This window comes from Cuculus canorus, chromosome 25, assembly GCF_017976375.1.
Source record: "Cuculus canorus isolate bCucCan1 chromosome 25, bCucCan1.pri, whole genome shotgun sequence".
Classification (NCBI taxonomy): Eukaryota; Metazoa; Chordata; class Aves; order Cuculiformes; family Cuculidae; genus Cuculus; species Cuculus canorus.
In genome coordinates this window covers 2,843,536-2,869,830 of record NC_071425.1, presented here as the reverse complement: position 1 = coordinate 2,869,830, position 26,295 = coordinate 2,843,536, and the positions used below count along the sequence as shown (strand labels likewise).

The window sequence follows — 26,295 nt, the reverse complement described above, 5'->3', positions numbered from 1 at the left end:
TGAGCCACAAATCACTGCAGGCCTCGCAGGTCAGAAGCTCAGTTCCCTCTGCCTGAACCTTCTGCAGCAGAGGATGCAGATCAAGAGTGGAGGGGAGTGGGCGGCGAAAGGCACTTTGTGCTGCTGATGTGACTTTACCTTTGCCTGTGGTGGTTGTGAGATCCAGGGCCTAAATTCTTCAGACAACTGCAGTTTGGTCTTATCTAATGAATCATGAACAGTCTGGGAGTGAATGGGCAGAAGAGGAGTTATCCTCCCACTTTTATCTTTGGTACCAAGATAGGGACTGTTTTTTCTCTGCACCCCCTCCGTTTTTGAGGCACAGCTGTTGCTTTTGCCAGTGTTGACTGGCACTGCAGGGTCTCAGCATGACTGAAAAACAAGATTATCCGTGACAGATGAGAGCCCTAACCTGTCTCATTCCTGGGAAACTGGATTCTGCTCCTCCAGTTCTGTCATGACCTGCAGTCCCTGCTTCTGCCCAGTGTTTGCAGAACAGATGCAGCCAGTTAACGGAGTCTGCTCTGATTATGTCTTTCTGGCTGATGAGGGACCTGCACGCACAGCCAGGAATTGCTGATGCCCTGTGGATTTTTTTTTTTCCCTGCTGATCTTTTAACTTAACAATTCAGCAGAGTGAAGCAATTGTTTTGTGCTGGCTATCCCATAGGGCTGGAGCAGCAGAAAAAAAATAAGTGAGGGGTATGATTAAAGACTGCCTAATGATTAGGAAATGTCTCTGTGAACCATGGACAGATAAGGACAGAATGGCCTCATTCCTGCTTTTCTCTTGCCACTAAACAAGGATTTTGTCATTTTTCATTTACTGCTATTGTAGTAATCTTCTAAGTTGTCTCTCTTTACTCCATTATTGCAAAAAGGAGGTGATGAAACTTGGAGGGAAATGAGGGGAGCAGCAGGATGGAGTGGCAGAAAGGCCAGTGAAGTTCTTGAGGGATGAGAGCTTCCCAGTGCTGTGCTTTGTGGGAATGCTCCAGCGTTTGGGGTCACATTTAAGCAATCCCATGTAGGTCACTGTTGTTCCCAGTAACTGTTTTGTACAGGACTCCTTTTAACAAGAGCTGAGGGATGCCCTGGATCTGCTGTCCTGCAATCGCAGCTTGGTCACTGGCAGAACCAGCGTCAGCTTAAGTGTTTTAATTTGTGAATGCGGACTGAACATCTGCAGCGTTGTTCAGGGGCTCTGTGCCACCCTGGAGAAATGAACACTTGGGGTTTTTTAGATTAAGAAATGTTTCTAATTGTCTTTTATGCATCTGCTCCTACTGTAATTAGCTGTGATACACTAACAACTGCTCCCAGAGAAAGTATTGGAGAGCAGGCAGCTGATGGGTTTCTAAGGGCTTTGAACACCAGGGTATTCCAGCTTCCTACCAGGCAAAATAAACAGCTGCAGGTAACCTGGGAGCAGGATTTGCTCTTGGAAAAATAGCACTGCATGAAAGCAAAAAACAGTGATGGAAAGTTTTCAGCACTACAGCACAGATGACTTATTGTAGTGCGTGTGTGTGCAGCTGTGAGGATAAGGCAGCGGAATGGTGTTTGTGGGGATGGAGTGTGTCTGTGCCTGCTCACAGAGTAAGGCTGGTGGAGGAGAAGCCCAATGTGAGCTGATAATGTGCGCTCGCAGCCCAGAGAGCCAACTGTATCCTGGGCTGCATCCAAAGCAGTGGGACTGGCAGAGCGAGAGAGGGGACTCTGCCCCTCTGCTCTGGTGAGACCTCACCTGGAGTCCTGAGTTCAGTTCTAGAATCCTCAGCACAGGAAGGACATGGAGCTTTTGGAGTGAGTCCAGAGGAGGCCATGGAGATGATCCAAGGGCTGGAGCACCTCCCATCCAAGGCTGAGAGAGTTGAGGTTGTTCAGCCTGGAGAAGTGAAGGCTCTGGGTAGACATTAGAGTAGCTTCCAGTACTGGAAGGGGCTCCAGGAAAGCTGGGGAGGGGCTCTTGATCAGAGAGTGCAGGGATGGGATGAGGGGGAACAATTCTGAGCCAAAAGGGGGGAGATTGAGATGAGATCTTAGGGAGAAATGTTCTCCTGTGAGGGTGGGGAGGCCCTGGCCCAGGTTGCCCAGAGCAGCGGTGGCTGCCCCATCCCTGGAGGGGTTCAAGGCCAGGTTGGATGGGGCTTGGAGCAACCGGATCCAGTGGGAGGTGTCCCTGCCTATGGCAGGGGGTGGGACTGGATGGGCTTTGAGGTCCCTTCCAACCCAAACCATCCATGATTCTCTGGTGTTTTTTTTTCCTCACAGCCGTGCCAGCTGCTGTAGCTTTAGGAAGTTTCTCTGTATCCAGCCCCTGGCTCCCTGACTGTACAATAAGACTGTAAGGTTTTGGTCAGAGGAGCAGGCAGATTCTTTTTCACAGTGCTTATCTGATGCACAAACGGAGCCTCATCATTAAGGAAAAAAGCTATCTTGGGATGATACCATGAAGCTGATCCACAACTAGTAGTGGATAGATAAAAACCAGTTCTGCAAACCCACTTGAGAGTGGTCTTAGTCTGACGTAGCAAACTCCAGTTGGTTTCTAGTAGTTAAGCCGTTCAGTTTCTTGCAGTTGCTTTCTAATAAAGCTTAAGCCATCCCAGCACCTCTGCTAACCTTTGAATGGATGCAGATTACAACAGAGTTTACACCCTTCTTCAGTTCTGTGGCATTTGCAGGGTAAAGATGGGCAGAGAATTGCTATTGGCCATAAACAGGATTTGGTTCTGTGAGCACCCAGTTGCTCCACAAGCAGAAGCCTCATGTGCAACCAACTCAACACACGGGGCATTTGCCACTCCCTTAGGCTGTGTCTGGCTGCTCCTGCTTACCTGTTGCAGACTCCCTCCCTTTGAGATTGTGGGTGCTTTGCCCCTCTTCACCTCCGTTTCCTTCCATTGAAAAGTCCTGGCCTTCTAAAGAGCTGTGGTGGTTTAACACCAAGAAGAGAGGAGTGTGTGTCCATCCATGCGTTGCTTATGGCTCGAATTGCAGCCTGCCTAGGAAGGCTGTGCAGTAAATATTCCAGCTGTGGAATGTTTGAGGTTAATCTGCTGGTATCAAGCATTTCCCCTTCCACAATTCTGCTTCTTCCCTGTAGCTGTGTATAAACCCTCAACTTCACTGTGTTATTCCAGTCTCGCTCTATCTTTTGTAATTAGGAGGAGCCCATGGAAGTTCTGGATTGCTTCTACAGCTCTGCTTGCTGCTGAAAGGCTGCGTGTAGCCCAAGGACTTGACAGAATTCAATGGCTCTTGGTGTTTTCTGGGGAGAACCCTATTCCCACGGCATCTCTCAATATATGTTTTTAATAATGCCCCTTGGAGAGCAAATGAAGTGATTGCAGCAGCATTTGTGTGGGTTGTTGTGTTAAAAGCAGCTGTAGGGGGAGTGGAAGGATGGGATGTGCATCTTGCTTTGCAGGGGCCAGGTAGACATAATGCTCTTGGTCTCCTTTGGCTTGTTCACAAGAGTGCCCCTCTGGGGTTGATATCACTTGCGGGGAGTGGGGATAAAAGCAAAGTGGGGTTGTTTTTCAGCAGACTAAATATCAGGTGCAAGTCTTTGTGGCGATAAGAGGCTTTTGAGTCAGTGAAGATGGGGTGCTTGAGAAATGTTGGCCGATGCTGTTTTGAAATGGGATTAAATTGGAAGCTGTGCTTGGGAAGCGTTGGAGCTGAACATAAGCATTCTCTGGAAGCAGGAACACTGTTTGGTTAACACCTTGCCTTTTCTATAGTTTCTCATTTTCTATTTTAACAGTTGAATTGCACTTGAAAATGTGCTAGCAGCAAATTTCCCTGCCCGTTGTTAAGCCCAGCTAATGGCTTTCAATAACGGTACCCTGTCCGGCCTGTTTGGAGCCGGAGGCACACACAGAACACAACCTGCCTCCTGCTTCTCTTTTCTGCATAATAAATATTTAGTCTGTTTGGGGGGGGGAACCTTCTCCTCCAGGCTGTAGGGCAAAAGGTCTTTTATTTGTAATGATGACTAATTAGCCCCTGGCTTATACTGTGCTTGATAGTGGATGAATAACCCAGTTGATTAGGAATGGTTCTTACCCAGAGGGTGGCACAAAAATGACTGCGGGGTTTTAAAAGTGTTTCCTTCTTTGAGTTTGAAGCAAAGCATCTGTTTTGTGGTGGCATGGGCAGTCAGTCTTACCGAGCCGTTTAAACACCTCTCTGTCTGCATCCTCAGGGGGAATCTGAGCTCTTTTTTTTTTCCTCTGCTGATGCCTTTCTGCTTTGCAGCTCTTCCAGGAACCACCCTAAGTGTGGTTTTGTGTTCTGTGTCACGTTGCCTGCGTGTGGGGAAGGGTGGCGTGACCCCCAGTCACTCAGCGCAGCTTCTCTGTCAGCAGCCTGACCCCTCGGAAGAGCCAGAGCCACTTGCTGATCATGAGACTCTGTTCTGATGTTTGATACATGCAGACAGGTTCCCTGGGATGAAGTATTCTTTTAAATAAGAGTTTACAGCAGCTAAAAATAAATGCATCTTTGACGTCTATGACTCTGTTGCTGCGTATCAGAAAGAAAAGTTACAGGCTTGAGATCAATCACTTATGTCAGTTTAGAATACACTGAAGAAGAAAGTCAGCTTCAGGAAGGGCATGGAGTTAGGAGTTCCTAAAAAATGATTTTTCTCAAAAGTGAAAACAAACCAAAAAATCCAAACTGTCTTATCGGAATCATAGAATGGTCATAGAGCTGGAAGGGACCTTAAAGCCCATCCAGTTCCACCCCCTGCCATGGGCAGGGACACCTCGCACTGGATCCGGTTGTTCCAAGCCCCATCGAGCCTGGTCTTGAACCCCTCCAGGGATGGGGCAGCCACCACTGCTCTGGGCAACCTGGGCCAGGGCCTCCCCACCCTCACAGCTAAACATTGGCCGGATTAGATGAGGTTTTGAGCAGCTGGATCCGGTGGGAGGTGTCCCTGCCCATGGCAGGAACTGGAATTGGGTGGGTTTTAAGGTCCCTTCCAACCCAAACCATTCTATGATTATGGCTTTTCCTGCAATCAAGGCTGGACCAAAATAATGCTTGGGGTAGTGGAATGGGGTAGAACTTTGAAGTGACACGGAATGGTTCTTACTTACCTGGTGAGTTTTACAGAGTGGGGCTGTCTCTCCCCGTTATAAAGATGGTTGTATTTGTTTTGTTTTCACACTGAGCGAGGCGATGGGGAGTTTTCTGTGAGGACTGGTTTCTGTTCCTGATTTCTCTGTTTTTTTTTTCAATCCAGACTAGGCAACCATGTCAGCCAAAGCCATCTCTGAGCAGACAGGGAAAGAGTTCTTGTACAAGTATATCTGTACATCCTCTGCCATCCAGAACCGTTTCAAGTATGCCCGAGTCACTCCAGACACGGACTGGGCACGGCTCACCCAGGACCACCCTTGGCTGCTGAGCGAGGTAAGGAGAGCGACTGCTCTTGTGTCGTGACGGAATCTGGGACAGAGCTCTGCCCACCCGGGCTGCTCGCTGTGGGCACGGCACGTTGTGTGGTGGCAGGCTGTGAGCAGAACTGAGCTTTGGATCCCTTCTCAAGCACCAGTCGCTGCTGCTGCTCTGCAATGGTTCATTTGCAGCACTGATGGAGAGAGAAGCCTTTCTTCAAGGCTGTTGTATCACTGCTTAGGGGACTGATTGTAGCATTCCTTTAAGGACTGTGAGATACATGGTCAGAGGTTTCTGCGAACGAGAAGCTTCTAAGAACCACACAGGAGGTAAATGAGGGTATTTTGGACAAAACGAGTCTCTTGGGATGTCAGTCCCTGTTCTCAAACCCTTGCCTTCTAAAATCATACAGTGCTTTCTCCACAGCTAGCTTTTCTGTTCAGTTAGGATGCTGCTTAGCTTTCCTGTGTCCAGGCAAAACGTCAGGGAAAACTTAATTTTCCTGCTTTTTCTATGCAAGATTTTTTTATATCTCTGTTTAATAGCCGTGTCGGTAGAGAAAGTGTATCCAGAGCTCTATTTATTATTTGTCCAAGCTGGCTCCTTTCCAGTGGTTAATTTTATTAAGATACTGGTCGATAGAATACGAATGTCTCACGATCCTTGACTGACTGGTTGATGGAAGCCCTATGCTAAGTAATTAAATGTTCCGTACTCAAGTGCATGAGTGAATTGCTGGAAGATATCAGCAGTGCTTCTAAATAAGACCTGCAGAAAGCCAGAAGGGAGCAAGGATTTTGTAATGCCATAAAGGCTACAGGGTCCAGCACGAATGGAATCTTAAAATGGTTTGCATTGGAAGGGACCTTGAGGCCCATCCAGTTCCAACCCCCAGCCGTTTTGTTCCACTCTCTGCAGAGAATTGCTTGCCCAAAATTACTTTCTGATGTTTCTTTCTTTTAATCCCTCTTGCATGATGTTGTAGCGTTTAGTGGTGAAGCCAGATCAGCTCATCAAGAGACGTGGGAAGCTTGGGCTGGTTGGAATTAACCTCACTCTGGATCAGGTGAAGGTTTGGCTCAAACAGCGTCTGGGCCAAGAAACCACGGTGAGTGCCACCTTAGCAACAAAATATAACACCTTTTTGTTCTTTGCTGCCTCCCTGCACAACGGGAGCTGTGTGCAGTGGTTTTAATGCATGTTATGCTGGTGCCAAAGCGAGAAACTGTCCTCTGTGTGAGCGTCTTGCTGTAAATGACACCGTGATAGGGTTCTCCCTGTTCCTGATGATGTGATGGAAGCTCCGCAAGACTCGGTACCATCCTTTCCACTTGAGAGCCAGCAGCTGAGAGCTGAAATGTTGGGTCTGGTTGGTACCACTGCTTCGCTTTAATACCCAAGGCAGATTTAACAGGACAAGTATAAAGCTGTCATAAAACTATCCTCTTATTGTAGCCAGCTGCTGTGTTTTGGCTGATGACCGAGTGTTACTTCAAATCCTTATTTTAACTTGGTGCTGGCTGACAATATTTATTCTCCTGGGGACAACACTGCAATGCTAATGATAAAGAAAAGCTTGCCATCCCAGCTGCTGTGTGTCAGGAGCTGAAAGAGTGCTGCCTCAAGGAAAGTGATGCCTTGGCCCTGCTATGATGGGTTTACTGCTGGCTCCAGCTCTAAGCCACTTAGCCCAGCCAACGAGCCTCTTGTCCTATCCCTTCTTACTTCGCAGAAGAAGCCAACACCCACCTCCCCACAACCTCCTTTCCGGGAGCTGCAGAGAGTGATGAGGTCTCCACTCAGCCTCATTTTCTCCAGGATAAACAGCCCCTAGGAAACTCAGCAGAGGTGCCTGGGGGCAAATGATTTTAAAGCAGTGTTGATAAATACTTAGTTTGCCTTACGCTGTTATAAATGTGGATATTGGGCGAGCATTTATTGGTGTTTTGTTTTCTGCCTGCAGATCGCTAATGCCAAGGGAATCCTAAAGAATTTTCTGATTGAACCCTTCGTCCCTCACAAACAGGTTAGTATGCCAAATAGTGTTAAAAAGTGGTTTTAAGTCTCTCTTGACTTGCATGTGGCTTTGGATGGATTGATACAGTGGAGAAAGCCTAAGTTTGGGAGCATGTTGTTAAGCTGACGGTGTTGATACAAGTGAGCAGAGCTGTGTGTAGGGCAGCGTTCGTGTGAAGAGCTGCTAATAACCATGTTGGTTGCTGTTGCTCTGCTGGCCAGAGATTACAGATCACCTGAGAGGGACCAAGTTGGCCAAGGCAGCTTCCCGCTCCTTCAGTCTGGTATTTCTGAGTGGGCAACAAACTGTTGATGTGAGAGATCTCAATTTGTGCTGGTGAAATAGTCAGACTCTGCTGTGGTTTGTGGGAAGGTGCAGTTACCAAAGATAGAGGCATTTCCAATGTGTGCAAGAAAAGACTTGGATTTGCACTTGAGTTGTGCAAAGTAGGAGCAGTTTCCTCCAGGAATGGCCCAACCCTGGCGTGTTTTGCCAGGATGAAGCACTCCAGGCCCTGCCGCTCTCCCTCCCAGGCCTGCACAGCCCTGGGGATGTCTGGGCTGCTCCAATGCTGCTTCTCCTTGGAAAGCTTAGCAGTGTTGCCCCTTCCCTAGCATTGACACAAGAGCTTCTTCAAGGGCTTCTCTGGGTGTGACCTGATGTTTCTACCTGGGTCTGTGCAGGAAGAGGAGTTCTATGTTTGCATATATGCTGCCCGAGAGGGAGACTACGTCCTCTTCCACCATGAAGGGGGTGTGGATGTGGGAGATGTGGATGCCAAAGCTCAGAAGTTGCTTGTGGCGGTGGATGAAAAGCTCAGTGAATCGGATGTAAAGAAACATCTCCTGCAGCATGCGCCAGCACATAAAAAGGAGTAAGTACAGATGCCCAGTTCTGGGCATGGCCAGCCACTCGGAAGCTCCTCTGCTTTATTTCGGTGCAATGTCCCTTCTGTTTCACCCTAAAGCTTACTCTTCTGCCCTTCTTGCTGCTGTCAAGAATCAGCCGTGCATCCTAAATCCCAGTTCTTTGACCTTATCAAAGCCTCTTGTAAAACTCAAAATAAGCTTTCATATTGCTTTGAGCCTTCACTTGACAGGAGCGCTTCTCAGTCTGCTGAAATCTTGACCTCTGAGATGCTGGAGACGTGTAGTGAATTTTGATCCTTCCTGCCAGCGTGGGAGAGTTTGGTGATAAGATGTGAATCTGATTGTTTATTCAGAAACACTCCCTCCTTTCTTCTGGCCTAGTCTAAGAAAGTGTTCTCTTGCTGTCCTTATGCTTACTGCAAGCTTATCCATAGATCTCAAAGCTTTTTCTGGCTATAAATTGGAGAGGGGCAGATTTAGTCTAGACATAAGGAGGAATTTCTTCACTATGAGGGTGGTGAGGCCCTGGAACAGATTGCCCAGAGAAGTTGTGGCTGCCCCATCCCTGGAGGTGTTCAAGGCCAGGTTGGATGGGTCTTAGGCAGCCTGAGCCAGTGGGATGCGTCCCTGCCCATAGCAGGGGGTTGGAATTGGATGATCTTTAAGGTCTTTTCCAACCCAGACTATTCTATGACTCTACAATTTCCTTTAATTAAATGCCTAGTTAGTTATCTTAAAGATTTACATTTCTTCCAAACACAATGCTATCGCTGACAGCATTGCTCAGCACTGCGAGGCTGAAGCCATCTGTCACTGATAGTTTACTGCAGTCTCTTCCCCATCTCAGCTAACGAAGTTCGTTTGTGTATCTGACAGTGAGACGATACGTCTGTCTCTCAGTGAGATTAAACAGCCTGAATAGCTTTACAACTCTTGTGAGCCACTGTGTTCTCAGCAGAGTCTGGTGGAGTGTAATTAAGATGACTCATCAAGGTCTTCCTTTCCTTGAGTCATCACTGAGTCTTCTTCCAGAGAAGATGGATGAGAATGAATGAAATTGATACAGGGTAGATTTGCAGATTGCTGCTAATACAAATGAAGCAGAGCAGACTGTGCTTTATATTTGGCTGCTTTAATGAATTTGTGTTATGTTTTTTTTTACAGTGTCTTGGCAAGCTTCATCTGTGGCCTGTTCAACCTCTATGAAGATCTATATTTCACATACCTCGAGATCAATCCATTAGGTAATGAATATTTTTGTGTGAAGGACTTTCTGTTCTAAAATACTGAAATGTGCAATTTATACTTCTCTGGCTTATGTAGTTTGCAACGATACCAGGTGGCATAGAATCATAGAATGGTTTGGGTTGGAAGGGACCTCGAAGCCTATCCAGTTCCACAACCTGCCATGGGCAGGGACACCTCCCACTGGATCCGGTTGCTCCAAGCCCCATCCAACCTGGCCTTGAACCCCTCCAGGGATGGGGCAGCCACCACTGTTCTGGGCAACCTGTTCCAGGGCCTCCCCACCCTCACAGCAAAACATTTCTTCCTAAGATTTCATCTCAATCTCCCCTCTTTCAGCTGAAAACTATCCTATCCCTCAACTGCCTGAGCGAGAGCCCCTTTCAGTCCTGGAAGCTGCTCTAAGGTCTCCCCAGAGCCTTCTCTTCTTCAGGCTGAATAACCTCAGGTCTCTCAGCCTGTCCTTATAGCAGAGGTGCTCCAGCCCTCGCGTCATCTCCCTGGCCTCCTCTGGATTTATTTTAACAGATCCACGTCCTTCCATGCATACACAAAAGAATTGCTGTGATGGGCCTTGCAGTTATTAGTTGAGTGAATCTGAAATGAGGACTATTTGCAGGTGTTTTCTGTTATCTAACTTCCTGGTGGAAATGAAGGATTCTTGAACGAGATATTAGGTCAGAACTGAAGAACATGAGCTGTTCTTTTGGATCAGATTGAAACAGCCCTTGAGCGAGGGCCTGGTCCGTGACCATGGTCACTCATCAGTTCTGAAGGGAACTCTCTGGGTTTGGTAAATAGAACTTAAGAGACTGATGTGGAGGAAGGGGAACCAAGGTGACCTTGCTTTTGTAATGATCTCTGTACAGTATCAAATTTGATGGGTAAATCAGTATCACCTCTCTGTATAAAAGGGGTCTAATTCTCATGTATTTGTCAAATGCAGTAGTGACCAACGATGGTGTCTACATCCTTGACTTGGCTGCGAAGATTGATGCAACTGCCGACTACATCTGCAAAATGAAATGGGGGGACGTGGAGTTCCCCCCTCCCTTTGGCAGGGAAGCTTACCCAGAGGCAAGTAACAACCCACTGTGGCCCAAATTTCTTTCGTGTCTCTCAAACTTAAAAGTTAAGATGTTAATGTCCCTGCTTTCCTGGAAAATGATGAACAAGAGGAGGCCTGCAGGCAAACTTCTTGTTTTCAAGTTCTCTCTCAGAATTCCCTAGGCTTGTACTGCTTCATATGGAGCCTGCCTGCAGCTTCTGTTGGAAGCAGAGCTCTCTCCTTAATTGCTCCTAACTTACTTCAGGTGACTGTTCTGCCATCTCCAAAAGTTTTTTTTTGTCTTGACTTTTTTTTTTTATTTTAATAATTATAATTATGCTTCTGCTGGGAAAAAGGTTTTTGTAACACAGCCAGGAAATCCATTTAGCTGTTTCTCTCCATGTGGCTTGCTGGATGCCAGTACTTAACGCAATTTGCTCTTAAAAGGATTAATTCAGTTTTCATCTCTGAATTATCCCTCTGTGAGTCCCTGGGAAGGTTATTATCGCAGTGTCTCTGCTGAGAATTTTAATGAACCCCCAGTAAAGTGCTTCACCAGGAGCAAGCACGCTGTGATACAGGAACACCACGCTGAGCCAAATGACAGCGCTCTTGGTGATGATGTTCTTGGCCGCAGTGCAGCCAGAGTACATAGCCTTGGATGTGTGATCTCCAAACTTTGGTCTCGGTCTGCACACATGGTCAGAACAAGATGTTTCAGTCCAGAGACATTCGGTTCTGTGGCTGAGCGGGCAGTGGAGGAAAAGACCGCTGTTGATGTACAGGTCGGGGAAACACAAGCAACAGTCAGCTGCGTTCCTCCAGCTTTTCGTGTGCAAACAGGATAAATCTCATTCTGGGTTTGTGCTCTACAAATGAAGTAACATAAAATTTACTTCTAGCAATCACTTGCTTGTCCCAGGTGAAGTCAGGCCTTGTAAAGACAACTTATTCTTTGGAAGATGTGATTTTTATCTTCCAAGAGAATCAAAATTCAAGCAGATGCTCAGGTTGATCCTCTTTAGATTTGTTACATGGAGAATGGTGCAAGCTGGCTGTGTCCAGTCATAGGATGCCCTGACTTGGAAGGGACCCACAAGATCAAGTCCAACTCCTGCCCCTGTACAGGACAACCCCAACACTCATACTGTAGGTCTAAAGACATTGGCCAAATGCTTATGGAATATAATCAGCACTGTCACTGCTTCCCTGGGGAGCTGTTCCAGTGCTCCACCACCCTCTGAGTGAATAACATTTCCCTCCCCTGGTGCCTCTTCCAGCCATTCCCTCGGGTCCCATCATTGCTCATCAGAGAGAGATCAGTGCTTGTTCCTCCTCCCTGCCTTGTGAGGAAGCTGCAGACCACAATGAGATCTCCCCTCAGTCTCCTGTTCTCTATTCCAGGATGTGTTTTGTCTTGGAGAACACATAACACACATTAGTCCTGGTCCCGAGAGATGAAGCTGAGCCTCCATCCCTTACAAAAACGGTGTTTGTAGTTCTTCTCTGCTCTCAGTTCTAGTTGAGAAGAGATGTGGGAGTTCTACATGTCCAGATGAGCCCAGCACAATGGACCCTCTGGTTTGGAAAAGGAGGATACAAAAGAAAGCTTAAATCGTGTGCTGCTCTCTCTGCAGGAAGCCTACATCGCTGATCTGGATGCAAAGAGTGGAGCCAGCTTGAAGCTCACGATCCTTAACCCCAAAGGCAGGATCTGGACCATGGTTGCTGGTGGTGGTGCCTCTGTGGTTTACAGGTAACAGCAACGACGTTTTCAGAGAAGGGGGTGGATTTACAGTGCTGGAAGACAATAATTGATGCAGTCTCTGGAAAGGAGACTGTTCTAAAGCAATCTCTTACGTGCTGTGACTGCTTGGGGCCTCTTCAGAATGAAGATGCTGTTCTGATTTCTATCCAGGATGTAGAATGTGGTGTCCCTTAGAGATCAATTAATTCTGAGAGGTTGGGTTATGGTTTTTTTTTTAACTTGGAAAGGGAAAAGTTGTCTGAAAGCTGTTTATAGTAATGTTGTTGCTGAGGTAGTCACTAGATTCTCATCAGATCTAGGATGTATAACAAAATTATACTAATAAGGACATGGATCTGTTTGAGCAAGTTGAGAGGAGGCCACAGAGGTGATCCCGAGAGCTGGAGCACCTCCTGTACGATGGCATGCTGAGAGAGTTGGGGTTGTTCGCCTGGAGAAGAGAAGGCTCCAGGGAGACCTTGGAGCAGCTTCCAGTACTGCAAGGGGCTCCAGGAAAGCTGTGGGTGAGGGCCTTGATCAGGGAGTGCAGGGACAGGATGAGGAAGAATGGTTTTCAGCTGAAAGAGGGGAGATTGAGATGAGATCTCAGGAAGAAATGTTTCCCTGTGAGGGTGGGGAGGCCCTGGCCCAGGTTGTCCAGAGCAGTGGTGGCTGCCCCATCCCTGGAGGGGTTCAAGGCCAGGTTGGATGGGGCTTGGAGCAACCGGATCCAGTGGGAGGTGTCCCTGCCCATGGGGGATTGGAATTGGATGGGCTTTGAGGTCCCTTCCAACCCAAACCATTCCATGATTAATCATGGCTGGCACCAGCAGGAGAGCAGCTTTGTTTCAGTAGATCTGTGATCTCTGTCACAAGTCCCATTGCCTAGGAATCTGTAATGCTTTATTAAGACCTTTATAGTCACTCAAATTATAACTTTTTTTGTTACAGTGACACCATTTGTGACCTGGGAGGTGTGAATGAACTGGCCAACTATGGGGAATACTCAGGAGCTCCAAGCGAGCAGCAAACCTATGACTATGCTAAGACCATCCTCTCCCTCATGACAAGAGAGAAGCACCCTGAAGGTAAGGAAGTTGCTGCAATTTCAGAGCTGCTCAGCTGTGGGGCAAAAACTGAACAAATCTGGGCTGGTATGATGCTCTAACATCCCTGGCAGAGATAATGCACTGCTACCTTCCAAGGGAAATAGTGATAGCTCACTCTCAGCTCCTGCTTCTGAGACAGGACTTGTGGGTTGCGGTGTAGCAAAAAGCAAACATGGCTCTAGAGATCCTTATCAGAAAAATTCAAAGCTCTTATCTCTCTGGCTCTGCTGAACACAACTTACTGCAGACTGCTAGCTAGTCTGAACTGCAGCAATGTTTTGCTTCATGTCCCACACTGCTTTGTGATCTTGCAGTACCCTGTGTTCTTAAAACTGTTTAATTTGTGTGTTTCTTCCTTCAGGTAAAATCCTGATCATTGGTGGTAGCATTGCGAACTTCACCAACGTGGCAGCCACTTTTAAAGTAAGTGACACTTGAAACACATTAGCAAATGTCCAGAGTCATCAGCTCCAAGCTGTTCTCCTCCGTTCTGTGTTGAGTGGAGGCTGACAGTGGATCTCCTCCAGGAGTTCTTGAGATGATGGGACAGGGTAAACATCGGGCTGCCCAGCTCACCTGTCCTGGATGTTTCTTTCAGGGCATTGTGAGAGCCATTAAGGATTACCAAGGCCCGCTGAAGGAGCATGAGGTGAGAATCTTTGTGCGAAGAGGAGGCCCGAACTACCAGGAAGGACTGCGTGTCATGGGAGAAGTTGGTAAGAACCAACTATTTCTGTAAGCTTTGTTCTCGCATCTTGTTTTTCAAACCTGCTTTCTCCTGAGCTGCTGCAAGGTTAAATGCTTTACTTTGGCAGGAGCTTATCTTGTTTCTTTTTACTCCAAAGCTGTTGTTGTATGCACACACAGGGAAGACCACTGGGATCCCCATCCATGTCTTTGGCACGGAGACTCACATGACTGCGATTGTGGGCATGGCACTTGGCCATCGGCCCATCCCCAACCAGCCGCCTGCCGCAGCACACACCGCTAACTTCCTCCTCAATGCCAGCGGCAGCCCTTCGGTGAGTCAAATCCCCTCTGTGAACACTTGAGGGGCCTCCTGAAGGCACCTTCCCCTGCCTGAACAGATCAGAAGTGGATCTTGGCCACCAATGTATTTGTACAAAGCTCTGGGAAGACTCAAGGGACTCTGCCTGGTTTATCAGGAGGGTCCCTCCAACATCCACCGTGCTCGTGCAGAAAATGTGACCCCTAAAAACCAACAGCGCGACTCTTGCATCTACTGGAAACTTGGTCATTTAGGAGTTTTCCCTTGCTTGACTGAAATGGTCCTCCAATGGTTTTCCTTGTAGACTAGCATAGACAAGGTGGGCATCTTGTCCTGCGTGCTCCAGGCCTTGTCTGGCATGCTGTCCCTAACTGACTTGGCTTCTGAATCTTTCAGACTCCCGCTCCAAGCAGGACAGCTTCCTTCTCAGAGTCCAGACCAGATGATATTGCTCCAGCCAAGAAGGCAAAGCCAACAGCACCACTTGGTAAGTCCTGCATTGGAAAGGATTGCCGACATTCTCTTCTGCTCCAGAAAAGGGAATGTGCACTGGACTAATGCTTTTTCTGGATGTAAAGGGAGGTGATTCTGTGATGCTTTGAATTTAATTAAGTGCTTTTGGAATGTTGTTGCTGTTGTACTTTTAGCTCGAGCACCAGGTCAGTCAGAGTTGCCTTGATCTGGGATTTTTCTTTGAAGGGGAACAGCAACGTTGAGATCCTCAGCGTTCCCACATACCCTTACATGAGGCTAGCAGACAATGAGTATCTATGGTGTGGCTGCTGAACTGGGGCCTGCTTTCTGGTTAAATACTAGGAGGTGTTCCCATGGGATGCTGCTGGGATGGTGTAGGTATTCCCAAAGTCCTTTGCTGGATGTACTGCAGCTTCCTGGATGAACGTTCTGCAGTCAGTTGGTGCAGCAGGGGTTGTGATGTACTTCTTGCTCATCTAGGGCTGGAGGTTACTCTGTGCTGTGTGGGGTGTTTTTTCTTCACTGGAATTTGTAGGAAGCTTCTTTAGCATGGTTCTGCGCAAGAGCTTTGGCAGCTTTTTGTATTTGTTGGATGCCTTATTGGGGGAGAACATGTTGTATGGGGGAAAACAGCAGAATGGGGTAGGTATGGAATGTGATAACCACCTCCTCCTCACTTGGAAGTGAGGAGTTACTGGCCTCGTTTACAACAGTATGGGATGAGCGTGGCAAGCTTTGGATCTGATTCTGATGAGGTGCATCACAACACCTGCTCTCTCAATCACAGTGTGTAGAATTTTGCATGAACAGTGCTTCAAAAATGTATTGAAAACGTGTAAGCCTTGGATCCCTTATGCTGGGATAAGCAAACAGTTTCTAGATGGCAAAAGGCAAAATTTGGTGTCCGCATAGTTGGAGAGCAGCAGTGGAGAGTGCTCCAGTCCACTTGGCTTCTTAGCGAAAGCAAAATCCAAAGGACCCGAGTTCTGTGGGGTGGAGGGATGCTCCAGTGCCCATCGCAGGTGCCCCAGTGTCGGGATGACAGCAGCCAACTGTGTCATTGCATGAGTGATTCTCTCTTTAACAGATTCAATCCCAGCCTCAAGACCTGGTTCAGGTAGGACACGTGTGCATAGCTGAGTGTGTCTGGCCTCGCTGGCAGCTGACTTAGTTCTTGGTTTTGTTGCTTTTTTCCGTCTCTCCAGAAGTTCTCAGTGTTGACTGGGCCTTCCCTTCCCTCCTGCCCAGCATATTTAGCTACCACCCTGTGAACTCCTTGTTTTTTCAAGTGCACATCACATTCCTCTGCGCAAAAGCATATTTCTGGGGGAGAGAGGGACAGGTCTCAATTTTTACATTTTTTTTTCTTCCCCCTGACGCAGTCTTTGGGAACAAAACCAGACGTAGGCGTATGGTGCAAAGCTTTGTTTTCCTTGCTTTCAAAAAGAAGGGATCACTAACTATGCCTAAATTGGCATTTTGTTTCAAAGGGAAACACAATAGTGCAGGTACTGTGCTTGTGAGCCTTGAAGGGCACCAGAAAGTCAGGGAATGAACTGAACGTTCTTGTTGCCTTATCAGTTCAGCAAACCCATTAAAGCTTGTGCTTGGTGTAGTTCTGGGGATGTTAAGCACTCTCTTGAGCTACGTGCTTGATGAAAATGAACTGCTGAATCGAGGTCACGGTAGAGCTTTGAGCCATCTGCCCTGTCCTAAGAGGAGGGACAGTATAAGGGGGACTTGGATGCCTCCCTGTGTGGACTCAGACAAACAGCATCAACTTTCTGTGCTCATGTTTTCCTGTTTCTAGGAAGACTGATGTTACTTCCTTGCAGTTGCCTGCAAGGTAAATGGAATTTTTCAGAGTAGACAGTTTCCTTATATCAAGTCATGCAGCTGTGCAGCTAAACTGTGAACGTGTAGGGCTGGAGAGCAGTGACTGGTTTCTTGTTAAAGCCAGAAGAACAGTATCCTGTTCGATATCTAATGTGTTTACCTTGGAAAGCCAAAAAGAAATTTGCTGTAGACTGAGCTGGGATCAGCAGTTGGATCAGCTCTGAGTTTTTAACGAATGAACTCTACCTGGAGTCAAAGGGAAGAGCTCAACACTTTGCTGTGACTCGTGGTGTAAATATCTTTGAAGCAAGCAACCCCTCATCACTGGCTGAACTGTCCCCTTTCTTGTGACTGTCCCCAAAGCCAAGTTTTGGCCCCCATATATATTTTTGGAGCCAGCAGATTTGTGTTGAATTCTGATCATCAAAAACTGAAAACAAAAGCTGAGCTTATAGAACTTTTTTTTGCTTTCTTTGTCCCCTCCATCTCCTGCTTTTGATTTCCTGTCGCCCTGACAGACACAGGAGGCAAACCTGCAGCTCTCCCAGGTTCTAGACCATGTGCAAAGAAATAAAAGTTGTAAGTTCCCTTCCTCTTCAGCTTTGCAAAATAAAACTGGGAGGAACGTGAATGGCCCATACGAGAAGATGAAGAGCCAGTTTTCACTTACTTCCTCTCTGTGCCAGTTCCCCTGCTGTGATTTAGCACTTGCCCATTTTGTGGAACCCCAAACCTGTCTGTTGTGTTCAGAGTCCTGGGAAGGGGGATCCTGCTTCATCTACAGTTTCTTCTGTGACTTGATGGTGTGGCTCTGACGTCCTGCAGTTCACCTGCTGGGTTCAGTTCAGAGGGAGGGGGAATGTGTTCGATTAGGAGACTTTCAGCAGGTGTTTGGCAAAGCTGCAGCTTTTGTCTTGCATAGATGTGCATTTTGATTGTGTTCTGGTTTTTCCCCCTCTCTCTCTGAGCAGGTAAAGCCACGACCCTGTTCAGCCGTCACACCAAAGCTATCATTTGGGGGATGCAGACACGGGCCGTGCAGGGAATGCTGGACTTTGATTACATTTGCTCCCGGGACGAGCCTTCAGTAGCTGCCATGGTTTATCCATTCACGTAAGTGGCCTGCATTGACTGCATTATTTTTCTGACTGCATTATTTTTGACTGCTTCCCTCAACTTCTTCCGTTAGCTTCCTCCTCTTCCTCTTTGCTCTTTAGCATAGCTCTGCCCATCTCTTCTTCTCCCGTGCTCCCTCCCACCATCAGGCTGGCTTTGCAGGCTGCTTCCTGTTTCCCTCAACCATTGAGTTCAGGCTGCTCTGTTGAAACACCTTAATATTAGCCATAATTTAACTCCCACTTCGTGCTCTTTTAGAGGGTATCCAAACTCTGTTCCTCCACTCAGTTAATTTCTCTTGTATTTACAGACATCCGGGGTAGCTGATGTCTGATCAAGCACTGGCCTGCAGAGAATTGTGCCTCTTAACAATTAAGATTGTAGCTCTGACGATTGCAGCTCTTCTGTACCTTCTCAGCAGGTGCAAACCTTGGGGTACTGAAACAGAGTGCAGATGTAGCCACATCTATAGATGACTGGCAGCCCCTTGCAGTGCTGCAGTTGTTTGATGAAGAAAAAGCAAGAGTCTAAAAGTTTGAGGCTACCTATAATTATCTGATTCTGCTTTTGGAGGAAGCCATGCTGGCAAAAACTGGAATGGGTTCAGAACAGGGCTACAAAGGTAATCAAAGGGCTGGAGCAGCTCCCATATGAGGAGAGGCTGAGAGAGCTGGGATTATTCAGCCTGGGGAAGAGAAGGCTCTGAGGAGACCTTATAGGGACCTTCCAATACCTGAAGGCACTACAAGAAAGCTGGGGAGGGACTGTTCATAAAGGCTTATGGGGATAGGATGAGGGGCAATGGCTATAAACTGGAGAGGGGCAGATTTAGACTAGACAGAAAGAGGAATTTCTTCACTGTGACGGGGGAAGGCCCTGGTCCAGGTTGCCCAGGGAAGCTGTGGCTGCCCCATCCCTGGAGGTGTTCAAGGCCAGGTTGGATGGGCCTTGGGCAGCCCGATCTAGTGGGAGGTTGGAACTGGATGATCTTTAAGGTCCCTTCCACCCCAAACTGTTCTATGATCATCCTGTGTTCTACTACAAATGTACTAACACAGCCAATGCCTCTACACTCTTAAATGATTGAACAGTACAGACTTCGCTAAGTTCCATTTGGAGTCCCTACCGTATGTAAAAGACGACACCTACGGTGAAACTTTCCTGGGTGCATTTCCTTTGCTGTGCACAGAGCTGGGTGGGCAGTGTCTCACTGTAGCAGAATGGGATTGGCCCTCCCCTTGCTGTCCTGGCTGTTTGTGGCAGATAACTGGTTTCCTATTCCCCTAGTCTGGTGTTTGTTCCAGTCCAGTAATGCAGCTTTGCATGCATCTCATTCATTACTCTTTCTGTGCCTCATTCTGTCTTCCAGCTTGGAGTAGAATTAAGGCTCTGGTAACTTCACTGTGGGAGAGCTTATTCATCTTGCTGGATGCCTCTGTCCCCATTAGCCCGTCTCCTTCCATACGCTGCTCTGTTCTATACTCTGAAGAACCTTCTGCTGTTAGTATGGTCCCTCCCCATGTGCACTCACTTGCTAGTGAGTGTCTCAGTCAGTCTCGGTGTCTGGGAATTGGGGTTTGTAAACTCTTCTGTCTGCATGCGCTTTGCCTTTCCAGTAGCCTTAAGAGTCAGGGCTTTTTCATCTCCTCTTCTGTAGTGGTGACCACAGGCAGAAGTTCTATTGGGGCCACAAAGAAATCCTGATCCCCGTCTACAAGAACATGTCAGATGCCATGAAGAAGCACCCAGAGGTGGATGTTCTCATCAACTTCGCATCTCTGCGTTCTGCTTATGACAGCACTGTTGAAACCATGAACTATCCACAGGTGAGTGAGTGGTCTAGAAGCAGCCCAAGAGAAGGAGGAACATAGTGACGGGCTGAGAGAGTTGGGGTTGTACAACCTGGAGAAGAGAAGGCTCTGGGGAGACCTTAGAGCAGCTTCCAGTACTGAAAAGGGGCTCCAGGAAAGCTGGGGAGGGGCTGTTGATCTGAGCACAGGGCTAGGAGGAGGGGGAACAGTTTTCAGCTGAAAGAGGGGAGATTGAGATGAGATCTTAGGAAGAAATGTTTTCCTTGAGGGTGGGGAGGCCCTGGAACAGGTTGCCCAGAACAGTGGTGGCTGCCCCATCCCTGGAGGTGTTCCAGGCCAGGTTGGATGGGGGTTGGAGCAACTGGATCCAGTGTGAGGTGTCCCTGCCCATGGCAGGGGTTGGAACTGGGTGGGCTTTGAGGTCCCTTCCAACCCAAACCATTCCATGATGCTGTAATCTTGTCTGCATGGTATCAAGGTTTCTTAAACAGTGATGACATTAGCAAATTGTCCAGGTCTTCCAGCTTTGCAGATAAATCCCTCTTTTACAACTCCTTATGGATTCTGAGGAGGATACTGGAGTTACAATTTATGTAAGAAGAACTTGACATCCCTTGCTTAGGAGTAATTACTTTGGGTTGGTTAAAATACAGTGCTGCTCTAATGTGCAAGAGGGAGGAAAAAGTTCTCTTGAGACTGCTGTGAAGATCAGAGCCGTGTGTGCATCCATGTGCTGGGGCTTCCCGTGTGTGAGAACACAGTGTGACCTCCCAGAGGCCTGTGGAGGGGCAGAGGCTGATCATGCCATGCTTTCTCTTTTACTAAAGGCCGGTACGGTGGCCACACTGGGGGTACTAATGGTTTTCTTCACCTTGATGCAGATCCGCACCATTGCCATTATTGCTGAGGGCATTCCAGAAGCCCTGACACGCAAACTGATCAAGACAGCTGATAAAAAAGGAGTCACCATTATTGGGCCTGCAACTGTAAGCACTGATGATGTTTTTCTAGTCTTGTTCATCTGCCTTAATCTTCACATCGCCTTTCTCTGAAGGATAAAGTACATTCTACAACCCATTTTGTCTTTAGTCATATAAAGCGCATGCTACTTTCTCATTTTAAGGTCACTTTACTGTCTTCTGTTTGCATAAATATTAACGAGGCTGTATTACATAAAACATTCTGAAGTTTCATGTGTATTTTTAATGGGCTTTACATCTTTCTCCAATTCTTATAGGTTGGTGGGATCAAACCGGGTTGCTTTAAGATAGGCAACACAGGAGGAATGCTGGATAACATCTTGGCATCCAAACTGTACCGACCTGGCAGTGTGGCTTATGTTTCCCGGTCTGGAGGGATGTCCAATGAGCTCAACAACATCATTTCCCGAACCACTGATGGGGTCTACGAAGGGGTGGCCATTGGAGGAGACAGGTAGGAGTTTGTATCTCGAACACGGACACCATGAAGAGTTGTTGTTAATTGGGAAGAAAGACAAGTTGGCTGTTTAGTTTTTCTTCTTTTGGAAAAAATCTTGAAGCAAATTGAACATCTACCATTTTCCCTGTGTTCTATCCAGATATCCTGGTTCAACTTTTATGGATCACGTCTTGCGTTACGAGGATACTCCAGGAGTGAAAATGATTGTGGTACTTGGAGAGGTGAGTGAGACCGTTTCACTCCTGTCTGAGAAATACCCCTGTGTTTTATTTTGGGAGCATTTGATCTGACCTCAGGGATGTGAAGTAACAGCTACAGAGAAGTGGCAGCTGTTCATACTGCTCCTGAATGTCTGAATTTTTATTTTGTTATGCTTTAATTAAAATAAATTTGAGTATATTCCACAAGCAAGCATAGTCTCCCTTACTTAAAAAGATCAAATAAGGAAGCTTTGCTCTGAGACTTCAGCTTTTACTCAATGAAAGAGGAGGGAAAATCCAAGTAATATTTCCACATGCACCTTGGAGCTGGTTTCTACAAAAGTACACAGCTTTGAACCAGCTGCGCTTGCTTTCTTTCTGCAGATTGGAGGCACAGAAGAGTACAAGATCTGCAGAGGCATTAAAGAAGGTCGCATCACCAAGCCAGTGGTTTGCTGGTGTATTGGTACTTGTGCCACCATGTTCTCTTCAGAGGTACGAACAAAATGCATAAAATTATATATGTATCTATAACTCAAGCCAAGATGCCATTGGCCTTCTTGGCCACCTGGGCCTGTGGAACGCAACAGATTCTAACAGCCACCTGCTTCTGGAGTGGGAATGGGAAAGATTGATGTTAAATGGGAGAGTGGAGGAATTCAGGGAGGTGGAACATTGATGGAAAAGCCTTTAGCAATTCCAGATCAGAAACTGTCCTGCATATTGCAGTACTGGTTACAGCTGCAACCAAGAGTTCTGTTAGCCCAGAAAAGAAGGTGGATATGCATGTACTGTTATTCCTCTGTCACCAAGTTTTTTTACAGTTCTTTATTTTTGCTCTACTCTCTGCAGTTAAACAACTTGTGTTCCTCACTGCTGTCTCTCCTCTTGTTTGTAGGTGCAGTTTGGCCATGCAGGGGCTTGTGCCAACCAGACTTCTGAAACCGCTGTTGCGAAGAATCAAGCCTTAAGAGAAGCTGGTGTGTTTGTTCCCCGGAGTTTTGATGAGCTGGGAGAGGTCATTCAGTAAGTCCTGTTAACAGGGCACTTTCTGCAGGGGGCTTAAACTGTTAGGGCAGTGACTTTAGGCTGATGAGGGAATATATTCCTGCTTAAGTAAAGCAACTTCTATTCATTCTGTTTCTTTAAGGTCCAAGATTAAGATCACCTCACTTGTATCTCTTAGAAGAACTTAAGTTAATAAATGGACTCTCTCTCCCTAGGTCTGTGTACCAGGATCTTGTGGCCAAAAGAGTGATTGAGCCAGCTGAGGAAGTGCCTCCTCCAACTGTACCCATGGATTACTCCTGGGCGAGGGTGAGCTGGGCTGTTTTACCTGATTTGTGGTTCCTTAGAAACCAGGCAGGATGCTTGCTCCGATTCTGGATGCTCGTGGTGATAACGGTGTTGCCTTGAGGTTATGCTTCGCATTTTGTAGCGTTATCTGCTATGCTGTTTCTGGGCTGTGGAACCTGCTTTGAGAGCAGGTTTAGGGCATCATTGTCTGACCACTCTGCCTCCTGCTGCTTTTGCTTCTAACAGGGAATGTTTCAAATCCTATTTTTGTGCTGCTATTTCAGGAGCTGGGTCTGATCCGCAAACCAGCTTCCTTTATGACAAGCATCTGTGACGAGAGAGGTCAGGAACTCATTTACGCTGGGATGCCGATCACCGAGGTCTTCAAAGAAGAGATGGGAATTGGAGGGGTCCTGGGTCTGCTCTGGTTTCAAAGGAGGTGAGGTGGCTTTTATGAAAGCTCCCAAATTTTGTGGCTTGAAGTTTTACTTGTTTTATAAGTAGACTTGGAAGCAGAAAAGTAACTCCAGGATTCCCTTGTGAATGTAGATTCATTGCAAAAGCCATCTCTGTCCCCTCCTCTGAACACATCGGCATCCAAGCCTTTGTATGATGCATTTTAGCCTCGGGGTGAAGTTTTCCACAACTTTTGTGGTGCATTTGAGGAAATTTCTCCATTTTAGGCCTGTTTCACTCTCTTTGACTGCTTGCTTGTTATAATTCTCCCTGGAGAGATTGGGAGAGTTCACAGACATTTGCTGACTGGACTGCAGGGAACTTTCTGAATGGCAGAAGCTTCTTGCCTTCATCTGATTGTGTGTTCATTAAAGATGCTTCTGGCACGAGCTGAGATCTCTGGCTCAGCAGGAGAGGAACAGAGCTGGAGCGCAGCCTCGTGGCTTTCCTCGCAGGGACCCACAGAAGTGGTGGATCAGTCAGTGTGCAGAGTCCACGTACAAAACCAACCCTCAGTACTGAACTAAGCAGCAAAGTGGAAAGCAAATGAAAGTCTGATCTCCAAAAGAGATATTAGGATGCACCGATGGGTATTGTGACTCTGCAGCTCTCTTTCCCTGCTCAACTTCTTTCACACACTCCTAAAACAAGTCACTTCCCAGCGTAACCCTGAATATCTCTTTAATTCTGTTTTCTTTACAATAAGTGACTTGAGTCTCTTACTTGTTCAGGTTACCAAAGTATGCCTGCCAGTTCATCGAGATGTGTTTGATGGTCACAGCAGATCATGGGCCTGCTGTATCTGGAGCCCATAACACCATTGTCTGTGCAAGAGCTGGAAAAGATCTTGTCTCGAGTCTTACTTCAGGCCTTCTTACTATTGTAAGTACTTAATATTCAGGCAGTCTACCTTTGCTGTTTGTTACTTTGCTCAGGTTTTATTACAGTTAAGATTGGGAGTCCCTTCGGTGTCGTGGATGTTTTGTCTGTTCCTCAGACTCACTATTTCCGAATTCAACTCTAATCGCTGGGCGCTCTGAATGCTTAAAGCATTGCTTGATGCTTTAAGCAAGGCCGTTGTCATGTGTCTTGTTTGAGTCTAGAAATACTTCCCAGGAAAGGTGGGGAGGGGCTTTTGATCAAGGAGTGCAGGGAAAAAACAAGGAGAAACAGTTTTCAGCAGAAAGCGGGGAGATTGACAGGAGATCTTGGGAAGAAATGTTTTCTGGGATGATGGTGAGGCCCTGGCCCAGGTTGCCCAGAGCAGTGGTGGCTGCCCCATCCCTGGAGGGGTTCAAGGCCAGGTTGGATGGGGCTTGGAGCAACCAGATCCAGTGGGAGGTGTCCCTGCCCATGGCGGGGTGTTGGAACTGGATGGGCTTTGAGATCTCTTCCAACCCAAACCATTCAGTGATTTTTGTAGAGGCCACACAGCTGTCAGCAATGTCCCTGTGTGGTTGCCTGGTCTTTTCCAACACTAACAAGTAAAAATGTGACTAAACCAAACTTTAGATTGCTTTCTCCCCCCACGCTCTCTGTAGTGGAGCTGTGTTGGTTGTGTATTGACACTTAAGTTATAAACAGATGCTTTATCCCAGGTTGTGCCTGACTTTAGTTTCATAAATGCCATGTGAGTAGGCAGAGTGGATGGGGAAGATAAGGTACAAAACAAGCACATGGTTACCTGTGGAGGCCTCTGCTGTAATTCCTTTGTATCGCATCCAGGGAGACCGGTTTGGTGGAGCACTGGATGCTGCAGCTAAGATGTTCAGTAAAGCCTTTGACAGCGGAATTATCCCTATGGAGTTTGTGAATAAGATGAAGAAAGAAGGAAAACTGATCATGGGCATTGGACACAGAGTCAAATCGGTAAGAAAACTGTGTTAGAACAAACTGGAGGGGATCTTTTTCTTTTTTTCAGAGGGATGGTGTAGAGAAGAAGCAAAGTAAAGAAAATTAGTAACTTCCAGAGGCAGATATTGACCAAATCCTCAGGACTGATAAATCCTAAACCTACAAATAGTAACGCTTCTGGCCAGTAGCTGATGAAGGGGCAGCATCTGTGACTGTAACGTGTTGGCCAGGTTGGGATGAGAGTTTGAGCAACCGGATCCAGTGGGAGGTGTCCCTGCCCATGGCAGGGGGTTGGAATTAGATTATCTTTGAGGTCCCTTCCAACCCAAACCATTCCATGCTATGTGATGATTCTATGAACATGTTCTTAACTTGCAGTTAAATAACCCAGACATGAGAGTTCAGATTCTCAAAGACTACGTGAAGCAGCATTTCCCTGCCACACCGCTGCTGGACTACGCACTTGAAGTAGAAAAAATTACAACTTCCAAGGTGAAACCTGCTAGAAATTACCCTCTCCTGAGCGTTCTTTCTTACTGGGGGAAAAGCGACATGGGGTTGAGACTGTATGTTAAATGCAGTGCTTCATAAAGTGTTGCTGGGGGTGTGTGTTTTTCTGTGGTTGGCTTTGGGCCAAGTACAACTGCAGTTTGGAAGGGCTGAAGACATTTAGACACTGGGAAAATGCTGAACAAACCAAGCCCCTTTGTCTGTGTTATTCCCTGTCCACACTGGAACTGTTGGGCTCTTTAAATCCGAGGCAGAGCTCGCGCATGTCATGGGCTGTGGCAGATAATCTGTAGTTTGAACCAAACTCCCTGGTTTGAAAGCTCCCTGGAACAGTTTCCCACTGTTAACATCTGTGTTCACTTCTTGCAGAAACCAAACCTTATCCTGAATGTAGATGGCTTTATTGGAGTTGCCTTTGTTGATGTTCTCAGGAATTGTGGCTCTTTCACACGGTAAGTGTGTAGTGAGCCGTTTCTCTTAGATCATGGCCCTGGAAGGATGATGGGAGCCATTCTGATAGGATTTCAGAAGGACATGGTGAAGGGAATGTGGCCTGGACTTGAGGGGGAGGCTTTCATGCGAATTCAGTGTTGCTACTGGTACTAGAGCTGCTTCTTAGCCTTTCTAAGATTCACTGTATCGCTGTTTCTTTTGCAGGGAAGAAGCAGATGAATATATTGATATAGGAGCTCTTAACGGCATCTTTGTACTAGGCAGGAGTATGGGATTCATCGGTAAGTTTGCTGGTTTTCTGTTCCTCCCATCCTTTTGGGATGCCCAGGAGAAAAATGTGAACCTCAAAACTCCTAGTTTTAGGAATCCAGAAATCCAAGTTGTTTCAAG

At 47.0% G+C, this 26,295-nt stretch overlaps 1 protein-coding gene across 3 annotated transcripts in view; it reads left to right on the top strand.

The window, feature by feature from the left end:
- The window catches only part of ACLY (ATP citrate lyase), a 29,886-nt gene that overhangs the window by 2,677 nt on the left and 914 nt on the right, over nt 1–26,295 (top strand). The window contains exons 2-28 of one of the 3 annotated variants that reach the window (XM_054088416.1): nt 5,261–5,430; nt 6,401–6,523; nt 7,379–7,441; nt 8,116–8,306; nt 9,466–9,545; nt 10,493–10,623; nt 12,232–12,350; nt 13,293–13,429; nt 13,812–13,873; nt 14,049–14,166; nt 14,318–14,472; nt 14,856–14,946; nt 16,021–16,050; nt 17,741–17,882; nt 19,543–19,711; nt 20,578–20,682; nt 20,934–21,130; nt 21,276–21,357; nt 21,721–21,831; nt 22,235–22,362; nt 22,560–22,653; nt 22,917–23,071; nt 23,820–23,970; nt 24,814–24,957; nt 25,321–25,434; nt 25,822–25,904; nt 26,110–26,186. In XM_054088416.1, the coding sequence (XP_053944391.1) occupies nt 5,272–5,430; nt 6,401–6,523; nt 7,379–7,441; nt 8,116–8,306; nt 9,466–9,545; nt 10,493–10,623; nt 12,232–12,350; nt 13,293–13,429; nt 13,812–13,873; nt 14,049–14,166; nt 14,318–14,472; nt 14,856–14,946; nt 16,021–16,050; nt 17,741–17,882; nt 19,543–19,711; nt 20,578–20,682; nt 20,934–21,130; nt 21,276–21,357; nt 21,721–21,831; nt 22,235–22,362; nt 22,560–22,653; nt 22,917–23,071; nt 23,820–23,970; nt 24,814–24,957; nt 25,321–25,434; nt 25,822–25,904; nt 26,110–26,186 (3,211 nt within the window). In that variant the 5' untranslated portion in view covers nt 5,261–5,271. Of the gene's footprint in view, nt 1–5,260; nt 5,431–6,400; nt 6,524–7,378; nt 7,442–8,115; nt 8,307–9,465; nt 9,546–10,492; nt 10,628–12,231; nt 12,351–13,292; nt 13,430–13,811; nt 13,874–14,048; nt 14,167–14,317; nt 14,473–14,855; nt 14,947–16,020; nt 16,051–17,740; nt 17,883–19,542; nt 19,712–20,577; nt 20,683–20,933; nt 21,131–21,275; nt 21,358–21,720; nt 21,832–22,234; nt 22,363–22,559; nt 22,654–22,916; nt 23,072–23,819; nt 23,971–24,813; nt 24,958–25,320; nt 25,435–25,821; nt 25,905–26,109; nt 26,187–26,295 lie in introns of those variants that run through there. The other 2 variants (XM_054088415.1, XM_009555483.2) reach the window with 2 other exon arrangements.